The sequence below is a fragment of the Athene noctua genome, chromosome 9, assembly GCF_965140245.1.
Source record: "Athene noctua chromosome 9, bAthNoc1.hap1.1, whole genome shotgun sequence".
NCBI lineage: Eukaryota > Metazoa > Chordata > Aves > Strigiformes > Strigidae > Athene > Athene noctua.
The window spans coordinates 5,820,784-5,836,403 of NC_134045.1; the positions used below are offsets into that span (position 1 = coordinate 5,820,784).

General features: G+C 39.5%; 1 protein-coding gene across 9 annotated transcripts in view; it reads right to left on the bottom strand.

Annotated features, from left to right (window-relative positions):
- Window positions 1-15,620, bottom strand: part of CNOT1 (CCR4-NOT transcription complex subunit 1) — a 60,473-nt gene that overhangs the window by 37,103 nt on the left and 7,750 nt on the right. For all 9 annotated transcript variants that reach the window (XM_074912856.1, XM_074912858.1, XM_074912853.1 and 6 more), the window contains exons 3-16: window positions 12,733-12,840; window positions 11,973-12,071; window positions 11,375-11,443; window positions 11,231-11,285; window positions 10,612-10,815; window positions 9,059-9,227; window positions 6,917-7,043; window positions 6,516-6,626; window positions 5,156-5,326; window positions 4,479-4,606; window positions 3,259-3,499; window positions 1,592-1,711; window positions 422-544; window positions 38-189 (exon numbers count right to left, since the gene is read on the bottom strand). In XM_074912856.1, the coding sequence (XP_074768957.1) occupies window positions 38-189; window positions 422-544; window positions 1,592-1,711; window positions 3,259-3,499; window positions 4,479-4,606; window positions 5,156-5,326; window positions 6,516-6,626; window positions 6,917-7,043; window positions 9,059-9,227; window positions 10,612-10,815; window positions 11,231-11,285; window positions 11,375-11,443; window positions 11,973-12,071; window positions 12,733-12,840 (1,877 nt within the window). The remainder of the gene's footprint in view (window positions 1-37; window positions 190-421; window positions 545-1,591; window positions 1,712-3,258; window positions 3,500-4,478; window positions 4,607-5,155; window positions 5,327-6,515; window positions 6,627-6,916; window positions 7,044-9,058; window positions 9,228-10,611; window positions 10,816-11,230; window positions 11,286-11,374; window positions 11,444-11,972; window positions 12,072-12,732; window positions 12,841-15,620) is intronic.

Genomic DNA, 15,620 nt, shown 5'->3' on the forward strand with positions numbered 1-15,620 from the left:
CAGATTACACATTCAGTGTAAGCAGTATAATCCTTACCCAGCACAAGCTTGCAGACATGCCAACATAGTTGCCAAGGTTTCTGGAGGAAGCTGAGCACTTTTGGGCTGATCTTTTTCTGGAGCAAGGCCACCCAGGATAGATGGACATCTTCTCTTTAAGAAAGTCATACAGGCCTGGATGAAGGGCTCCTGAGGAAAAAAAAAGTTATTTTAATCTCTCAAACTGTATCCAAGCCACTATTTCAAACTTGGCAATTGCACTGTGGAAAGAATTGCACTAAGCTATTATAGTTCAGTGAAAATGTTGAACTATCAGACCATGGACACTTTCCACAACTTTAAAGCTACTGATAAAATTGTTAAAGTGACTTAAGTTAGTCACTGATAGAGTGCAGAAATAAAAAGAAAAATCCTGCTTTACCCCATGCTCCCGAATTTTATCTGTGAGCCATTTGTCAAGTTTGAGGTATTCCCGTCGAGAGGCAAGTGCAGCAAGGTCAATAACAAAGGCAAATGGAGTACCATTTAGCAGCATTGACAAGGCCTAAAGAAAAAAAATCAGAAGACTACTAGTGAAGACACAAGGATACCCTTTCTCCTTTCTTTTCTAATCCCCACATACTTTTTAGTAAAGAAATCTTTCTATCACATGCTGCTATGCTTTCTTTGTCAATAAAAAGATTGGTACTATCAGTTTCACTCACTTATAGCTCGCTCGTGAGACAAATAAGAGCTCTCCTTTGAAATCATGACCCTACCTTCTTTGAAGCGACCTTGTGCTGACAGTTTTAAATTCCTCTATATGAAAATCCACCAGCAAGTGGCTGAGAACTACCAAGTTGATATTGCAGCAAAATTAATCAGAAGAGCCTACAATCTCCCTGCAAACAGACCTCAATCCCTTCAGAGCCACTTTGAATGTATCTGCTCAGAGTGTTCATCTCTGAACACAGTAACTGCTACAACAAAATTGACTTCAAGCAGCAGTTGGTGCTTTGTGACACCCAATTATTTTGCACCTAACTCTATAAAGCAATGAAGGCCTCAAAGAAGTCAGTCACAACTTCCAGTCTTTCATGAATATGTAAACAACTGAAAAGTAGTACTATTCTTAAGAAATCCCTGTTCCATTAAGGTTAGCAGTGGCACCTTCACACAAATACCTGAAGGGTATTTTCTACTTTCCCATTTCAATGGTATTCAAGGTTAAAACACTCAAAGCTCTTCCTGGATTTACAGTACATTCACATAGCAAGCAGTTCTATTATACTGCTTCCCAAGCTAAGTCATGATAACCAGCTCTACTGCAAACAAGTAAAACACCTTGGGTTCACAACTGGACAGGCTAGAAAGCATCTGCAGTCAGATACCACAACTCAGCTGAAAAGTACTTAAAGTCACATGAACATAGGCTGGGTTTTTTGGGGTTTTTTAAGATGAGGTACAGCAGCAACAAATGAATTCAGACATACTTAAACAAAGTAATCCTTACTAAATCAGTCACATCTAAATTAAGCTTAGCCTTTACAAGATGAGCAAGTCTGCATAAGACACCAGACAGAAAATAATGGTAGTGTTTTGCAAAACTCACCTTCAAGTCTTGCGCCACATCAAGAATACGTGACAATTTTGCCTGGTCATACTGTTCCCCTCTCATGTACCATTCTGCCATTGCATGCATGATAAGCTGACGAATCGAAGGAGACTGACCCTAAGGAGAATTAAATTAGGATTGTACTTCATGCCTCTAGGAAAAGGAGCAACTGTGTGAATGTTAAGTAGGATATTTAACTCTAAACCTTAACAAGCAAACATATTTACTCCTCAGCTTCAGAGTTGAGCTCTTTTTGTGCAATAATAAACTATCCAGGAGCTACAAGTAAAAGATGTAGAATGACTACAAATGGTAACTATGTACATTTCCATCTTTCCAACTATTGTGCAGGTCTAATTCCTCTCAACTGCAGAGAAACTGCTTTTGGAATATGCAAATCATTTACAAAATGTTATGCTGGACCATGTCCTGCAGGGAGAATTGCAGTGTCACACCTTAACATGGAAAACACAGTATCTAGCTCTTTGCTCACACAGGGGCAATTTTAAACTACAACACAACTAAGATTTTGATGGAAGTATGGGTTTTGCTTGAAGGTTTCTTCCATCTGGAGAAGTGAAACATCCTCAAGTTGTGGAATGGCACCACATCACATGGCAGCCATCATTTTACACTTTATTCTGAGTCTACCCTTTTGGAAAAATTGCATATACTGTTAGTTCAAGACCTTAGGCAAAAAGCACATCACTTCTATCCTACTCGCCCATTCTTCAATTTGAAGACTTTTATCAGGAAAAATATAAAACACTCACAGCACTTTATCTAGAAAATAGTCATAATTCTGCAGTGAATGTGGACCGAGACCTCAAAGGTCAAGCTTCTTACCATTAACTCCACTTTACTTGAACAGGGCAAGATGTTTCCTAATGCAGATTCCCTTCTACCCCAGAGACTTCCTCTGCCTTAAGTTTTTTCTTATGACTCCTACTTGCTTAACTACCAGTGATCAAAATGATGAAGGCCATACCAAAAGGCAAATCCATGAAAGCCTACTTGTTTGACCATTACAAGCATGGGGTTTGCATACATAGTTACCTTACCTCTACATGGAAGGTCTCCTTGAAAAAGGTCAGCAGCCAGTCCTAAGTTTTCAGAAAACACCCTAGACTCTTAAGGCTTATGGTGTTAAGTAGTTTCTTTGTACCCAGACTAGCCTCCATCTTTTAGCAAGTACAATTGAGATTATTTTGGTTTAAACTTCCTCACCTCTTACTGCTTCAAGTTTCTACACTTCAAGTGTGTGAGGTTGAGAGTTTGGGGGTGGGGTGGGGGGTGTTGCTGTTGAGATTTTTGGTGTTATTTCATTCTGGTTTTTAAAAATCAAACTTTGGTTAAAACTGAAAGGTTAAAAAAGTCAAACTTAACTTTGGTGTCTCAACTTCTCCAGGAATATTTTCTCAGTGAACATAATTTCTTTGTTCTGAATATATTTCCCCCAAGAAAATCAAATCACAATGGTTTGCTTCAATATGGGGAGGAGACAACTCGTATTACTTTGCATAAACTACTGATAATTTACCCCTTGGTTTTTAAATTATTCAGTTCATAAACCAATACAAGCAGCGTTGTTCTAACTGTTCAATACATTTAAGAAGCTTTCAGTTACATGAACAAATTACAGACACTTCAATGTAAATACTTACCTGTCCATGCCATGCATAGTGCAAAATGATAGCAGAGTTGGGATGGTTACCAAGGAAAATTGGCATGAGTGTGGAGATGAGCTCGTGGCGCAAGGTATGCCAGGACGTGTTGATCTGCAGTAAGGCCAATACCAACATATCTGGACAATGCTTGATAGGAAAACTGAAGAGCTGCTTAACCTGCTCATACTGTCCCACTTCTGCCAATCGTAACAGAGATTCAATCAAATCCAGGCTCTTCCTAACAAAAGAAAACAGACAGACAAGACAACCCCCAGGCAAAAGTTATGGAGTAGCTTACAGCGTCTTGGATTCAAGCATTTTGTAGCAACAACTGTTAAGTCAATATAAAGCAATGCCCACTGCAAACAACTTGATACTGCAGCTCTAATCACATACAAAATTAAGTCTATAAGACTTCATGTAAAAACTTTTTTTTCCTACAAGCTAATCTGAAAGCTTAAGAGCTTCTGATTCTGTTAGGGAAGGGGAAGAACTGAAAGCTGATGTTGAAAAAAATTCAGCCTGAGGTGGGTCACTTGAATAATTTAGCTTGCAACATACTTCCAGAAATGGGATACAATTCTTTAAAGTGAAACCTAGTGAAGATATTCAATTTGTTTTGTCTGCTTTACAGACAAATAATCACTGCCACCTTCCTCAATTTACCCCAATTCCCCACCCTCCAATTCCTTATTTTGGGCCATACAATGGAAATAGAAGCAAATATCTTCACTGAAATCAGCTACACAGCTATATCAAAAGAAGGGATGTAAAAGTCAGCTCAGAATGTCACACTAGTCAGCTTTTTGCAATAACTCAGCAATAGCTATAAAATTTACTATTTAAATCCCAGGACTTCTTTCATACAAGTTTCTCTAATGCCTTCCTGGGAAAGGGAGATTTAAATTCATACCTCCTCTATTCCCTCCTCTTAGCTCACAGTATCTGTCAAAATACATCAGCAGAAATTTCTAGACAACCAGAAGACTCCAATAAAAGCAAGAACTGGCAGTACATTTTCAGATGTTATGGAAGTACACAGGGAGTTCTGAACATATGATAACTTTCACCAACCAAACACAGAACAAATACTAGTGGCTGATCTGTTGGGACGTACAGACAGCTGCAAATAAACCTGGCTGCATGAAAATAAAGCCACATTTGACCAGACAGGTAACTTTAACTCTAGGTATGAAAAACAGTTCAGAGCAGTTTACCATGTAGCAATTTCTCGATTGTCATCCTCTGGTGGTGCTTTCAGGATGTCTGTGGCAACAGTATGACAAGGGTAGTCAGCAAAACAGAAGATGTCAGGGTTTATGAGGGAATGTTGAATGAAGGAGAGCTGGAATAAAAGACATCAAAAATAGTTTAGCTATTCAGAATTTCAGGTTCCTTCCACTCTATCAACTACCACATTTCTAAGAATGAAACAAATCAACAAAGCAGTAGAGATGAGCCAAGATTTACTATCAGTTTATTTTACATAGACTGAACCTCACACTTCTCCCAGGATTTCTGAAAGTTAGATACAGGTTTGCTGAGGGCATTTGTTTGCACAAAGCTGTAGCCTTTTTGTGTAACCAGGTAAAAGCCTTAGAGCAGCCATGCAGTAATGGTTCTACACTCAGCTGCATTATGCATCAGAACTCTGCTAAAACCAAAGGGGTTGTCACACATGTACAGCAAGTGACCATCTTTTCCCAAACAATGCAGACACTGTTCAAGTAACAGACTGTACTTCAGTAACATACTCGAGGCCTATGCCTTACAGGCCTAGTTCTCAAGTGTGGCTTGTCTAAAAATTCACATTACCAATCCACATTTGCCATTCAAGAAATTCAGGAACTTGCCAAGTGTTGTACAGATACAGCAGAAACATTGGTAACCCTACCTGGCCCTCTGCATGCTTCCAAGGTCTGTATATGGCATTAACTGGAAAAACTTCCATGCCCAGCCCTCTCTGGATGCCAAACACTACAATATGCAGGCCCTTGCTGTCACGAATCTGAAATCCTGGATGGTCCAATTCATAGGTTACTACTTTGAAGTCCAGGCTAGGATTCTGCAACCAGAAAAACAAGACAGCAGTCAGCCTTGAACATTACTATCTTCACTATTGTCTTATAAGAACCCCTCTTCATCAGTATTTTATCCAGCTTAACATCCATCCAACTTCTACTTGAAAGCAAAGTTTTTGATTTAAAAAGAACAGGAATTAATATAGTTGCAAGAATTTGATGCAAGTTAATGTTTGAAACTAGCAGGTGAGACTGCACTTCCCTCAACACTACAGGCAGTAGCTGCCTATCCCTCCAAATATTTCATTAACAAGTCTTCAAAACAAAAAACAAACCCCAAACCAAGCCCAAACACATAGCTCCTTTCCTAATATGCTAGCTCATTCCTTTTGTAGACTTCCACACACCCTCCAATGAAAGGCAGAAGGGTCTAACATGCTGGCAAGCAGAACTTGCTTTTGCTTTTGAAGAATGTACACTGCAAGTACTTGAAGAGCACCTATTAGATTTTCAGCAACAGCAAGAAACCATAAGGATGAGGGATCTTGGAGGGAACTATGGCCATTGTGAAACACAGACAGCTCATTTCAAAGATAGGCAAGCACCAAAGACAAAGCTAGTTGTACATTCCAAGGTTTATAAAACCAAAACTGTAACTCCTGCATGGATTAGAGCATACAGGAAAAAAAAATTCAGAACGTAAGGCAGACAAAGGAAATGGTACTCAAGTTTCACTGAATTAATTACAAAAATTGCTGCTTGAAGTGGTGGAAAAACTTTCCTATTTATGAAGCGTTATCATAGACAAAAAGCATTTAGTTTCGGAATGAGTAGCTACAAAAATATTCTGTGTCATTTTCATCATTAATGCCTACAGTGAGAAGCTTTTCAAAACAAGGTACCTGATGCACAACAGTTTCCACTGTCAGAAATAAGTTCAAACACAAAAACCCTCAGAGAACACATACTGAAGTATGTGGGAGCAGTTTGGAATAAATGTCAAGTTGCACACAAGTCAACCACTCAGGCAGTTTTTATTTCCCACAATTCCTCAAAATATTCTTTTTCATGAGGAAAACCAACACCAATCATTTAAGTACAGCAGCACAATTACATTAACGAGGTTCAAAGCCACTCAGGCTGCTAGGAGCCTAAAAAGCTTTATATTCACACTGAGACATGCCCTTCTTTCAGATATTCTGCATAAAAGACCAAGATGCTGACAAAACTTACCAGCTCTTTAAGAACATCAATTAAGACCTCCACATTCCAGGTATGGGCTTGTGCTCCATCGCTTTTATCTTTCCCATCACTCCAAATCCCACTGCCAGGAGCCGAAATAGACTGCAAGTTAAATACACTCAATTAAATAATAATGAAAAATAAAGCAGTCTCAAAAGCCACTAGCTACAGAACTCCCTGCACTATGAAAGCAGGCAGAAATTCAGACCAGTAATAACACCAGTTGCACACATCTGAAAATCTGTCATTCAAGAATGTATTATAGACATTTACAGCAAAACAGAAGTGTTGCATAATAAAAGCAATTATTAAATTACTAGAGGCTAGCATTTTAACTCCTCATTTTCTGCTGATTAAACTACATAAAATCCCCACCCCGCTAGGCCACTCACTTGTAATGGAATACCATCCGTCAACCCCGAATGAGTTCGAGCCATCATCCCCAAAACCCTGGCAACCTGGGCAGCCGTGACCTCCCGAACACCAAACTGCATGATTATGTTGCGACATTCTTCGACACTAAGATGCAACAAAACAGAGATCTTAATATGAAAGCAGGTTTCACTGTGGCACAACGTAAGACAGACAGACCAAAACAAGAGCTGTGAATACAGCTGGGACAGCACTCAGGTTGTTGGCAGAAAGTAACTGCAGGCTGTAAAATATGACCAATGATCCAACGTAACAAATTCTAGGACAAGCAAGAAGAGTAATTCAGTAGAAAGTCCATGCAATTATTTCCACAAAACATACTGTGCCATGTATTTAGTTCAAAGCTAGGTCTACTTCAGTGACAGTGAGAGATGTTTCACAGGCTGTGCTCTGTCAAAGTAAAAGCACCAGGTAGGTTTAGCACTTTTTTCTGTTTAAGCGCTTCCACATACTGACCTGTGATACAGAGCTTCAAAGACTGAAGTTTTCTGCTTGCCAAAAGTGAAACAAAGGCTTTGAGAATGCACGTTTCAAAATGATGATGTGCACTGTTCAAAAGGTAAGCTGTGAAAGCAGCCCTTTTAGCCTGACGCAAGCCATGGCATCTCTCAGGGGTCACTAGGAAAAACCTTTCAGGAGCCAAAACAGCAAACAATGAGCTGATGCTTAAGTTTCAATTTCAGAACTGAAGGTCTTTTTACCATTTTTGTTTCATGTTGTGAACACTTCATAATTAGGCCAATAAGATTTGTAAAGCATCAGTACAGACATACACAATGTTCTATTAACAAGCATGTGTTAATCAAGGAAAATAATTTTCAGTATCTTCCAACACATTTATAGTTTCCTTACTTCAATGTTTAAACAGAAACTTATGTTAATATCTTTGAGACTTGATCACATCCCCAAAGTAGCCAATAGTCTTTCTTTTAGAATAATCATTTACTTCTCTTCACTCATACTTCTTAATGAATCTTCCTTTAAAAAAAACACATTAGTTTTACGCCTCAGTATGAACCTAAAGTGCCCTTTAAAACCAGCCACATACTTGATGACTCCCATTGTCACTACTAGTATTAGAGCACTAGCCTAAATCCTTAAGAATTACATTCTAAATCCGAGATGGATTTGTGCAGATAGCAGATATACAGCTGGAAATACATCTCTAATATACTCAAATTAACTCTTCAGTAGACAGCTTCTGACTAAAGGCTAGCTTCTCCTTCCACTCTTCTATTCCAATTCACAGATGTATATAGACAAATAGTCCACATAATGCAATACTTGTGCTAGGTGCTATCAGCCAAGACCTTCAGTCCCACTGACATCACTGTGGCAAGCCCACGCAGCTCTGGGGATGACAGCCCATTTCACATGGCTCCAGCAAGTCACAGTAACAGAGCTGCCCACCTAACGTTTCAGACTAGGGACAAAGAGCAAATATTATGGAAGCTACTGAAGATGTGGGTAACGCATGTCTTTGAATATACACACAAACCCAGTGCAAGTTGAAGACACATGTACTTTTACCAAAATAAGCCTAAGCAGGCAAAGACTGATGCAGCTGTCAAGTAATTCACTATCATAATTAGATCCTACAGCTACATATCATCTCAATCATACTGCGTACCACACTGAGCAAAACCCAACAGAGAAAGCTGCTGCTGCTGCTGGTCAGCTCTCTTGAAGTGCGACTACTGCCTTCAGTTCTTCTGCAACCTATTTTATGCAAACAGCGAGCTAACAGGAGTCTGTCAGAAGAGCAAAGTTCTTCCAAAGATCTAGTAGGATTTATTTGGAATTACGCCTACGTAGTCCTTTTGGTTTTACTTAAAGGGTGATGACCAAATTTCTATAAAACCTTCCCAGGGAATATTAATTCCTTTACCTAGCACTTCTTTACCATGACAAAATTTTACACAATCTCAACAGACATGCTATACACATTAGAAGAAAGCAAGATATAAAACAGGAATCGAAACAAATTACCTCATAATACTTAATGAGATTTAGTTATTTTAGTAGTTTACCTTTTGCCTCAAGAATCAAGAAGGAAAACCACTGCCACCCAAGATGCTTGAAAATTACACTTTCTTACAAACCTTGCACAAAAGCCATAGCCAACTTCTTGCATGAAATCTGCCAGAGAACTCTCCATCATGGTTTTGGCTATCCCTCCAGAATCAGGCAGGATCCTGTCCATTAGAATGTCCCGTTTTTCAGGGTATAGAAGTGGTGCAAGCACCACAGGGCAACGCTCCTGGGGAAAATCTAAGGCAAGAGTAACAAAAAAAAGCATCAAAAACACCACAACATCAGCTGCACATAAGTGACTATTCAAAATAACTGCTACAGTTTCCCTGCTGCTGCAGAAATCAAGAGGGACTCATGCAGCATCCCTCCATCCCACCTCGCAGTTCTCTACTGGCACTTGGATATTCACAGAGAACAAGAATGTAGAATAGACGAGGTTCATACAGGCTCACTGTAGCTTCCTAAAGGGCTAGCAGCTGTGCTTGTGGTACATTTAGAGCTAGATTGTCACTAACAGCAGTCACCCAAAAAAGCACAGAGCAGGAAACAATAATAGCAGTGCAGCAAATCCTCTCCTCAAAGTATTAGGAAACAAGTGATCTGCTATTGAGTCTAAGAAGTCCAGCACATCTAAACCAGACACTTGGGCATGAAAATAGGAAATACTCCCTTCTTTCCAGGGAAGCAAAGTTTAACAGACAGTAATGAGAGGATCAGATGCGTGGACAGGAGCTCTGCTCACACTGGAAAGCAGCCAAGACACCTTATGGGTGGGTCTTCCTGAGACAGCATTGTCTTTAAGATAGTGCATAATGTCTCCATACCCTTAGGGGCCATTCAGGGAATGGATCACAGTTTCACAAAGAAAAATGAGGGGAATTACAGAAGCTAGTCTTCATTAAATAAGTATAAACTAAGATGTTATACTGAAACAGAACAAATATTTTGCTCTTGTGTAAAGGGTGCCTTCCTCTAGGTTTGTGCAGAACCAAGGAGTTGGCTGAGTTAAACTCAGCTTCCCTAGTCCAAATCCTCCTTATTCTGATGGGTTTACAGCAAACACTGTTTTGGAACATCCCCTGCTGCCACACAAGGCCTATGAACCAGTCCAAGCACTACAAACCAGAAAAAAAATGAACCAGTTTTATTCAAAAGCACTTCCCTCATGTGCTAGCATTTCCTCATAGATCTGCACCAAATAGAAACAACCCAGTGCTTAAAATCTACCTGTTTGAAATAGTAATTTATGTCCCTTATACTGTAAAAGGAGTTCAAGTTTTCAACTACAGTGCACTGAGTTACTTTAAATTCACAAATACAACCCCACACAAGTAAGCAAACACAGACTTGATTATCCCCCACTTAATGCTTATTTACCACAACTTTTCAAAAAAACCAAACATAAGACCACATTACTGCTCATGGAAAGAAAAACAGTACACTGTGACCCAATGTCAGAACAGTGGTATTTTTCTGTCAGTTTTAGAGTTATGAAAATTTACTGAGTTCTACATCACCAAGCTCCCCACCATTTCTGCAGAAGTCTACACTGACAGTAAGTTACAAAAAGCCATTTCAAAGTTTGCATTTAGTCAGGCTTCCTGAACACCACCACACTTACCTCTACGCAATGTTTTGAGGAAAGCGTCAATCTGTTCCTGTCCTACCCCAAAGGCTCCCTTCTGCCCAAAAAGGAGATGGGAGAGGAGAAGGTGCAGGACCTCTATGGCAATATCTTGGAAGCCACCTTCTTGATTTCCACTGACGTCCGCGTCAATGTAAGAGCGCAAAAGATCCGGGAGTTTCTGTTTGATAAACTGGGCAGCTTTTGAAAACAAGAGGCCAGAATCAAAATCTGAAATTTCATTTTCATATGAAGACTCTTTAGCAAGGTACCATTCTCTTAATCAGAGTTTGCTTACCACAAGCCACAACAGTTCAGATTTAAATAGACATTTCACAATCCATACTGCAGAACTCAAGTATTAATGGACAACTAAAAGTTAAGAGATCACAGTATCTCAACTGATTCATTATCTAGCAAGTCATCCATGGGGAGGGCCCTTCAACTTCATATAAGACAAGATAACTGTGCTATCCACTGCCCCTCTCAAAACTGTGGCACCACTAATTACAAGGTTTTGCATTACTCGGGTCACACAGGCACACATCTACCCATCTAGAAAGCCCACTGCTTAAAAAAGGTGTCCCTGTTGCAGTACTTTGGAAGCTTCACTTACCAAAACCTCGTAGATCTGAGCTGAAAGAGTTCAGTAAAGCGAGACCAAAAATCACCTACAAACAAGAACAAACATCACAGTAAGGGGACATGACAAGCTTAGTCAAAAACCATGAAAATATTTATGAAATAAGTGTTCACCTACCTCTTGAACTTTACTTAATTTGATGACTTTACTCAATTGGGCAAATAAATGGGGTGAAGGCTTTAGACTCTGAAACAGGTAAGAAGAGTTAAATGGAAGCTGTTACGGGATCAGTCTCATTTGTAAAGTGGCAGACTACCTAGAGTCCATTTGCAGGTCTGGAATATCAGTAACTATTCTGCTGCAGGTTAACACAAAGCTTATATGGCTAAACAAACATCTTTGAAACTATTCTTGAGTACATCTAAACTAATAATTTCTTCTACGTGTTCCACTTTCACTATTAAACCACTATCACAGCTTTCATATTGAAAGAAACAGGAGCACTGATGACTTACTTTGGTTCTGTTTGCCACAAACAAGCTATAAAGTACTAACATTAGATTAAGCTTTATAATTGGTTTGCAGTCAGAGTGAATAACTCGCTCAGTTTAACAAAACAACCCCCACCCAACTTCTGGGCAAGCTCAATTTTTGAAGCCTTTAGTACAACTAATCTTAGCCATAAAAAATAAAAAACCAAAAAACCAGCTGGTTTCCTACAGAGCAATTCACTGCAGTTTCTGACACAGGGAGCCCCTTCAAGAAGCATACAAACCTTCTGATAGTGCAACGGATTGTCAATGGCGTAGGACAGCGTCGAGATAAAGTTTGGTTTTGTAATCAGCGACGCACACTCCTGGATCAGAAATTGAGTCTGGAAAGAACAAGATAACTTGAACACTCATTGTTTTGTAACAGGACAATAAAACAAAACTTCCACCATGTGCACTAAAGCTAAACAAAGATAAGGTACTTAAGTCTTGTAAGAGCCCGAATTCTCATTAACTAGTTTGTTTTCAGGTTTAGTTTGGTTCTTCTCTTAACACTAAGAAAACATTCTCTATCGTATGTACAACATGACATTTTCAGCAAACATCCTCACACATCACAATAGACAATCTAAGAACATTTGATTCCTGTTTATGAGCTAAGAAGTCTGTGGCAAAATTACTTCAGGATGAAAACACTCCTGAGAATAGACATAACCAGCACCAGAAGTGCCAGTTGGTGGATTTGGACAGTTTTAAAAGACAAAGAAAAGCTTTCAAAATAGAGCACTGCATGCAGTAGAAAGAGCAATTGTACTGAAGCTATCTGTTTTTCCAGGTCAAGCAATTTTAAGAGTCAGATATCAACAATGTGCTGTCTTCTGACTTGAGAACTGGCAAAAGGTGCTTGCAATTGAAAGGTCATATACCAGAAGTGTGCTTGAAGCTACTACCTCTAACTTGCCTTTGTGCTTAGAAATGATGAAATCCTATTGCAGATTTTTAACAACCAAAACTAATGAACAGATGCCTTGGTGCAAACAGTACCTGATGAAAATCTTTGCCACTGCTTTTACCATCGCCACTGAAATCCACGTGCGAGAATAGACAGCGTAGTAAATGCCTGTCTGCCTCGGGACCGTGCCTATTCACAATCTGGAAAAAAAAAATCCAATAAACTTGGTAGCAGTCATTACAGAGCAACACCTGGGCTAGTACCACGGATACAGCAGTACTTCTAGTGGTCAACTACAGTTTCAGCAAAACTGCTAAGAATGTTCCTTTTTAATCAGTAACCTAGAAATCAAATCATTAACCCTATTTGCAAATGAAATGTATAAAGAAGAGAAACTAGACACAAGTCATTGACACAGAAGTCATGTATTTCATGAGTAGTATTCTTAAAAAGCTAAGTAAAAAGGGGTTTTCAAGTCACCTAGAGAATGATTTCAAGATTCTCTGCCACCACAGCAGTCGAGTCCACAGCGCCATGGCCTCAATTCTGCACACAGCCTAACCCTGCAAGAGTACAGCCTTGGGACAAACGCCACCTCTGCACTATGCCCATGCAGCAGGAATTTATCCCGGAGATGAGCATATACATATACAGCATCTTCACTTATCTTGCAGGCAGCTTCTGTGTTGTCTCCAGGTCATGACTAACATTACTCCAGGGTCTTTTAGGATACAAGGGGATACTATACAGGAAGTGTTTTCCCACCATCTAAAGAAAAAAGTTCATCTCAAGCTTGCTCATTAACAAGCTTTAAAATTAAATACCACATGCTGAACACCTGCAACTAAGACCTTTCATCAAGTCTTTCCCCTGTCATTAGAGCCCATTTGTCTGAATTCTGTATCTCAGTCATAAATACATGATCTGCATTTGTTAATTTGCAACACCTATCACTCATTACATTTTTGTTAGAAACCCCTATCATTTGCCTTAAGTTTAACTCTTGGCTACAGATCAGTTCATCAGCTTGTGGTCTGAAGTACCATCAGATTGTTTCAGTTCTTAACTGGGCAGTATTACTTTATAATAAAATGCATACTGGCAGAAATTTGAAGCCACTTAATCACCAGTAGCTTGCCTCTTTTGCCCAAATAGTAGCAGCTAACATCAAATCCAACCTTCAGCTATTGGCAAAGGTTTTGCCATTGTTTCTCCCTTTCTAGCTGCAGGACAGACAAACATGCCAGTACAAACCAGCAGCTCTGCCTGTGCTCCAACTGCCTCCGCCAAGCCCACTGCTTCACCCCATCATAAATATCTTTGTTTGCTGGTAGCTTCTTTGTGCAAAAAGACAAACAGCATTGCTTTAGGCTGTGTCTGCTCTGGCTCTGCTGTTTCTGATTGTTCTCATCTCAATTCTTCTACCACTATCTGACACTGTGCTTCCCTTTTCCTTACAGCCTGCTTATTCCAGTGGCTGCCAAGTTTTGTTCTGCTGGAAAGAAACATCCAACTCAGACATAGCTCTGCTTCTTGACCAGAGGCTAGAATATATGTGCTCATGGTATGTCAGTCCAGAGTAAACAGCCCACTCCAGTTATGTTGACAGCACCATCTTTGAAGGCAGCCACCCCCCATGATAAGATAGGAAGATGCTCAGATTGGTGCAAAACGGAGAAAAATTGAATTGACAGCAAGTTCTACTAGTTAGCTCAGGCTTCAGAAAGCAGGCAATTCATTTAGACAATCCCAATTAAATACGTAGATTTAGATTGTGGTAACAAGACCGGCATGAAGCTTGATCAATCTCTTAGTGAACTATTTGGTCCTATGATCAAGATGAACTCAACAAAGCAGATAGATGCAGAAGAAAACTGTATGTACTAATACCATCAACACAACTTCTCTGCAGCAGAATCAGATTTCTTCCTTGCTTAGAAGCATCTTCAAAAGGTTAATAATTTGAAAATTTAACATATGGAGAGGTAGGGAAGAGTGAACACCAGAAGTGCATTGTAGCATCTTTGAACTCTTAAGTACATTCACATAAAAGCTTCCCCAGGAAACAGGGAATGAGAATTGCTAGTTTGCCTGTAGAAAGAGCTGAAAGCAGCCTTCTTGTACATCTACAAGACAGTATACCCAATCATGAACTAATCTGGACAGACTGACTTTTTTTTAGTTTTTTTACCATGAGTGTGATCAAGCACTGGCACAGGCTGCCCAGCGAAGTTGCAGAGTCTCGATCACAGAGGTACTCAAAAGCTGTCTAGACATATTCCTGGTCAACCAGGCTCTAGGTGACCCTGTTTGAGCAGAAGGTTGGCCCAGATGACCTTCAGAGGACCCTTCCAACCTCAACCAGTCTGTGACTCAGGATAAAGTTGGAGACACCCATATCTGGATTTATCATACAGAGACAAGTTGGATTTTGTTTAGGCAAACACAGAGTTAGATCAAAAAATCACTTTGCTTTTCTAGATCCAGAAAGTTTTACTTTCCTAGATTATTCTGTCTGCAGAGTCCTTCCCTCCTCTCCAACCAGGCTCTCGTTACCAATGATTTAGAAAAAGGAGACCACAAAACTTCGTTTCAGAGTAAGCCACTCCTTAGAAAGTCTGACAAATGCATGAAAGTTGAAGGTTTTTTAACATATATTCTATTCTTTTAAAGCAGTCTTAAAGCATGTTAAATGACTACTGAAAGCATGTTTAAGGAGAAATTAGCTGCTCAATCTTTGCTACAGCTATGCTTGTGAGTGATGTATTTAAATGCAAGTGTCATTTTGGTCAGTCGTGACAAGAACAACTTCAAGTATGGTTTTATATAAGCTTTGTAAAATTGAATGAATTATGCCAAGAATTTACATCAAGTAGTCTACTGAGAGACAAAGAGAATTAAAGCATGCACATATAATCTCTTCAACTATCTAGGGAAAAATATAGTACTAGCAACCACAAAAGTAAAGTAATACCAGGAA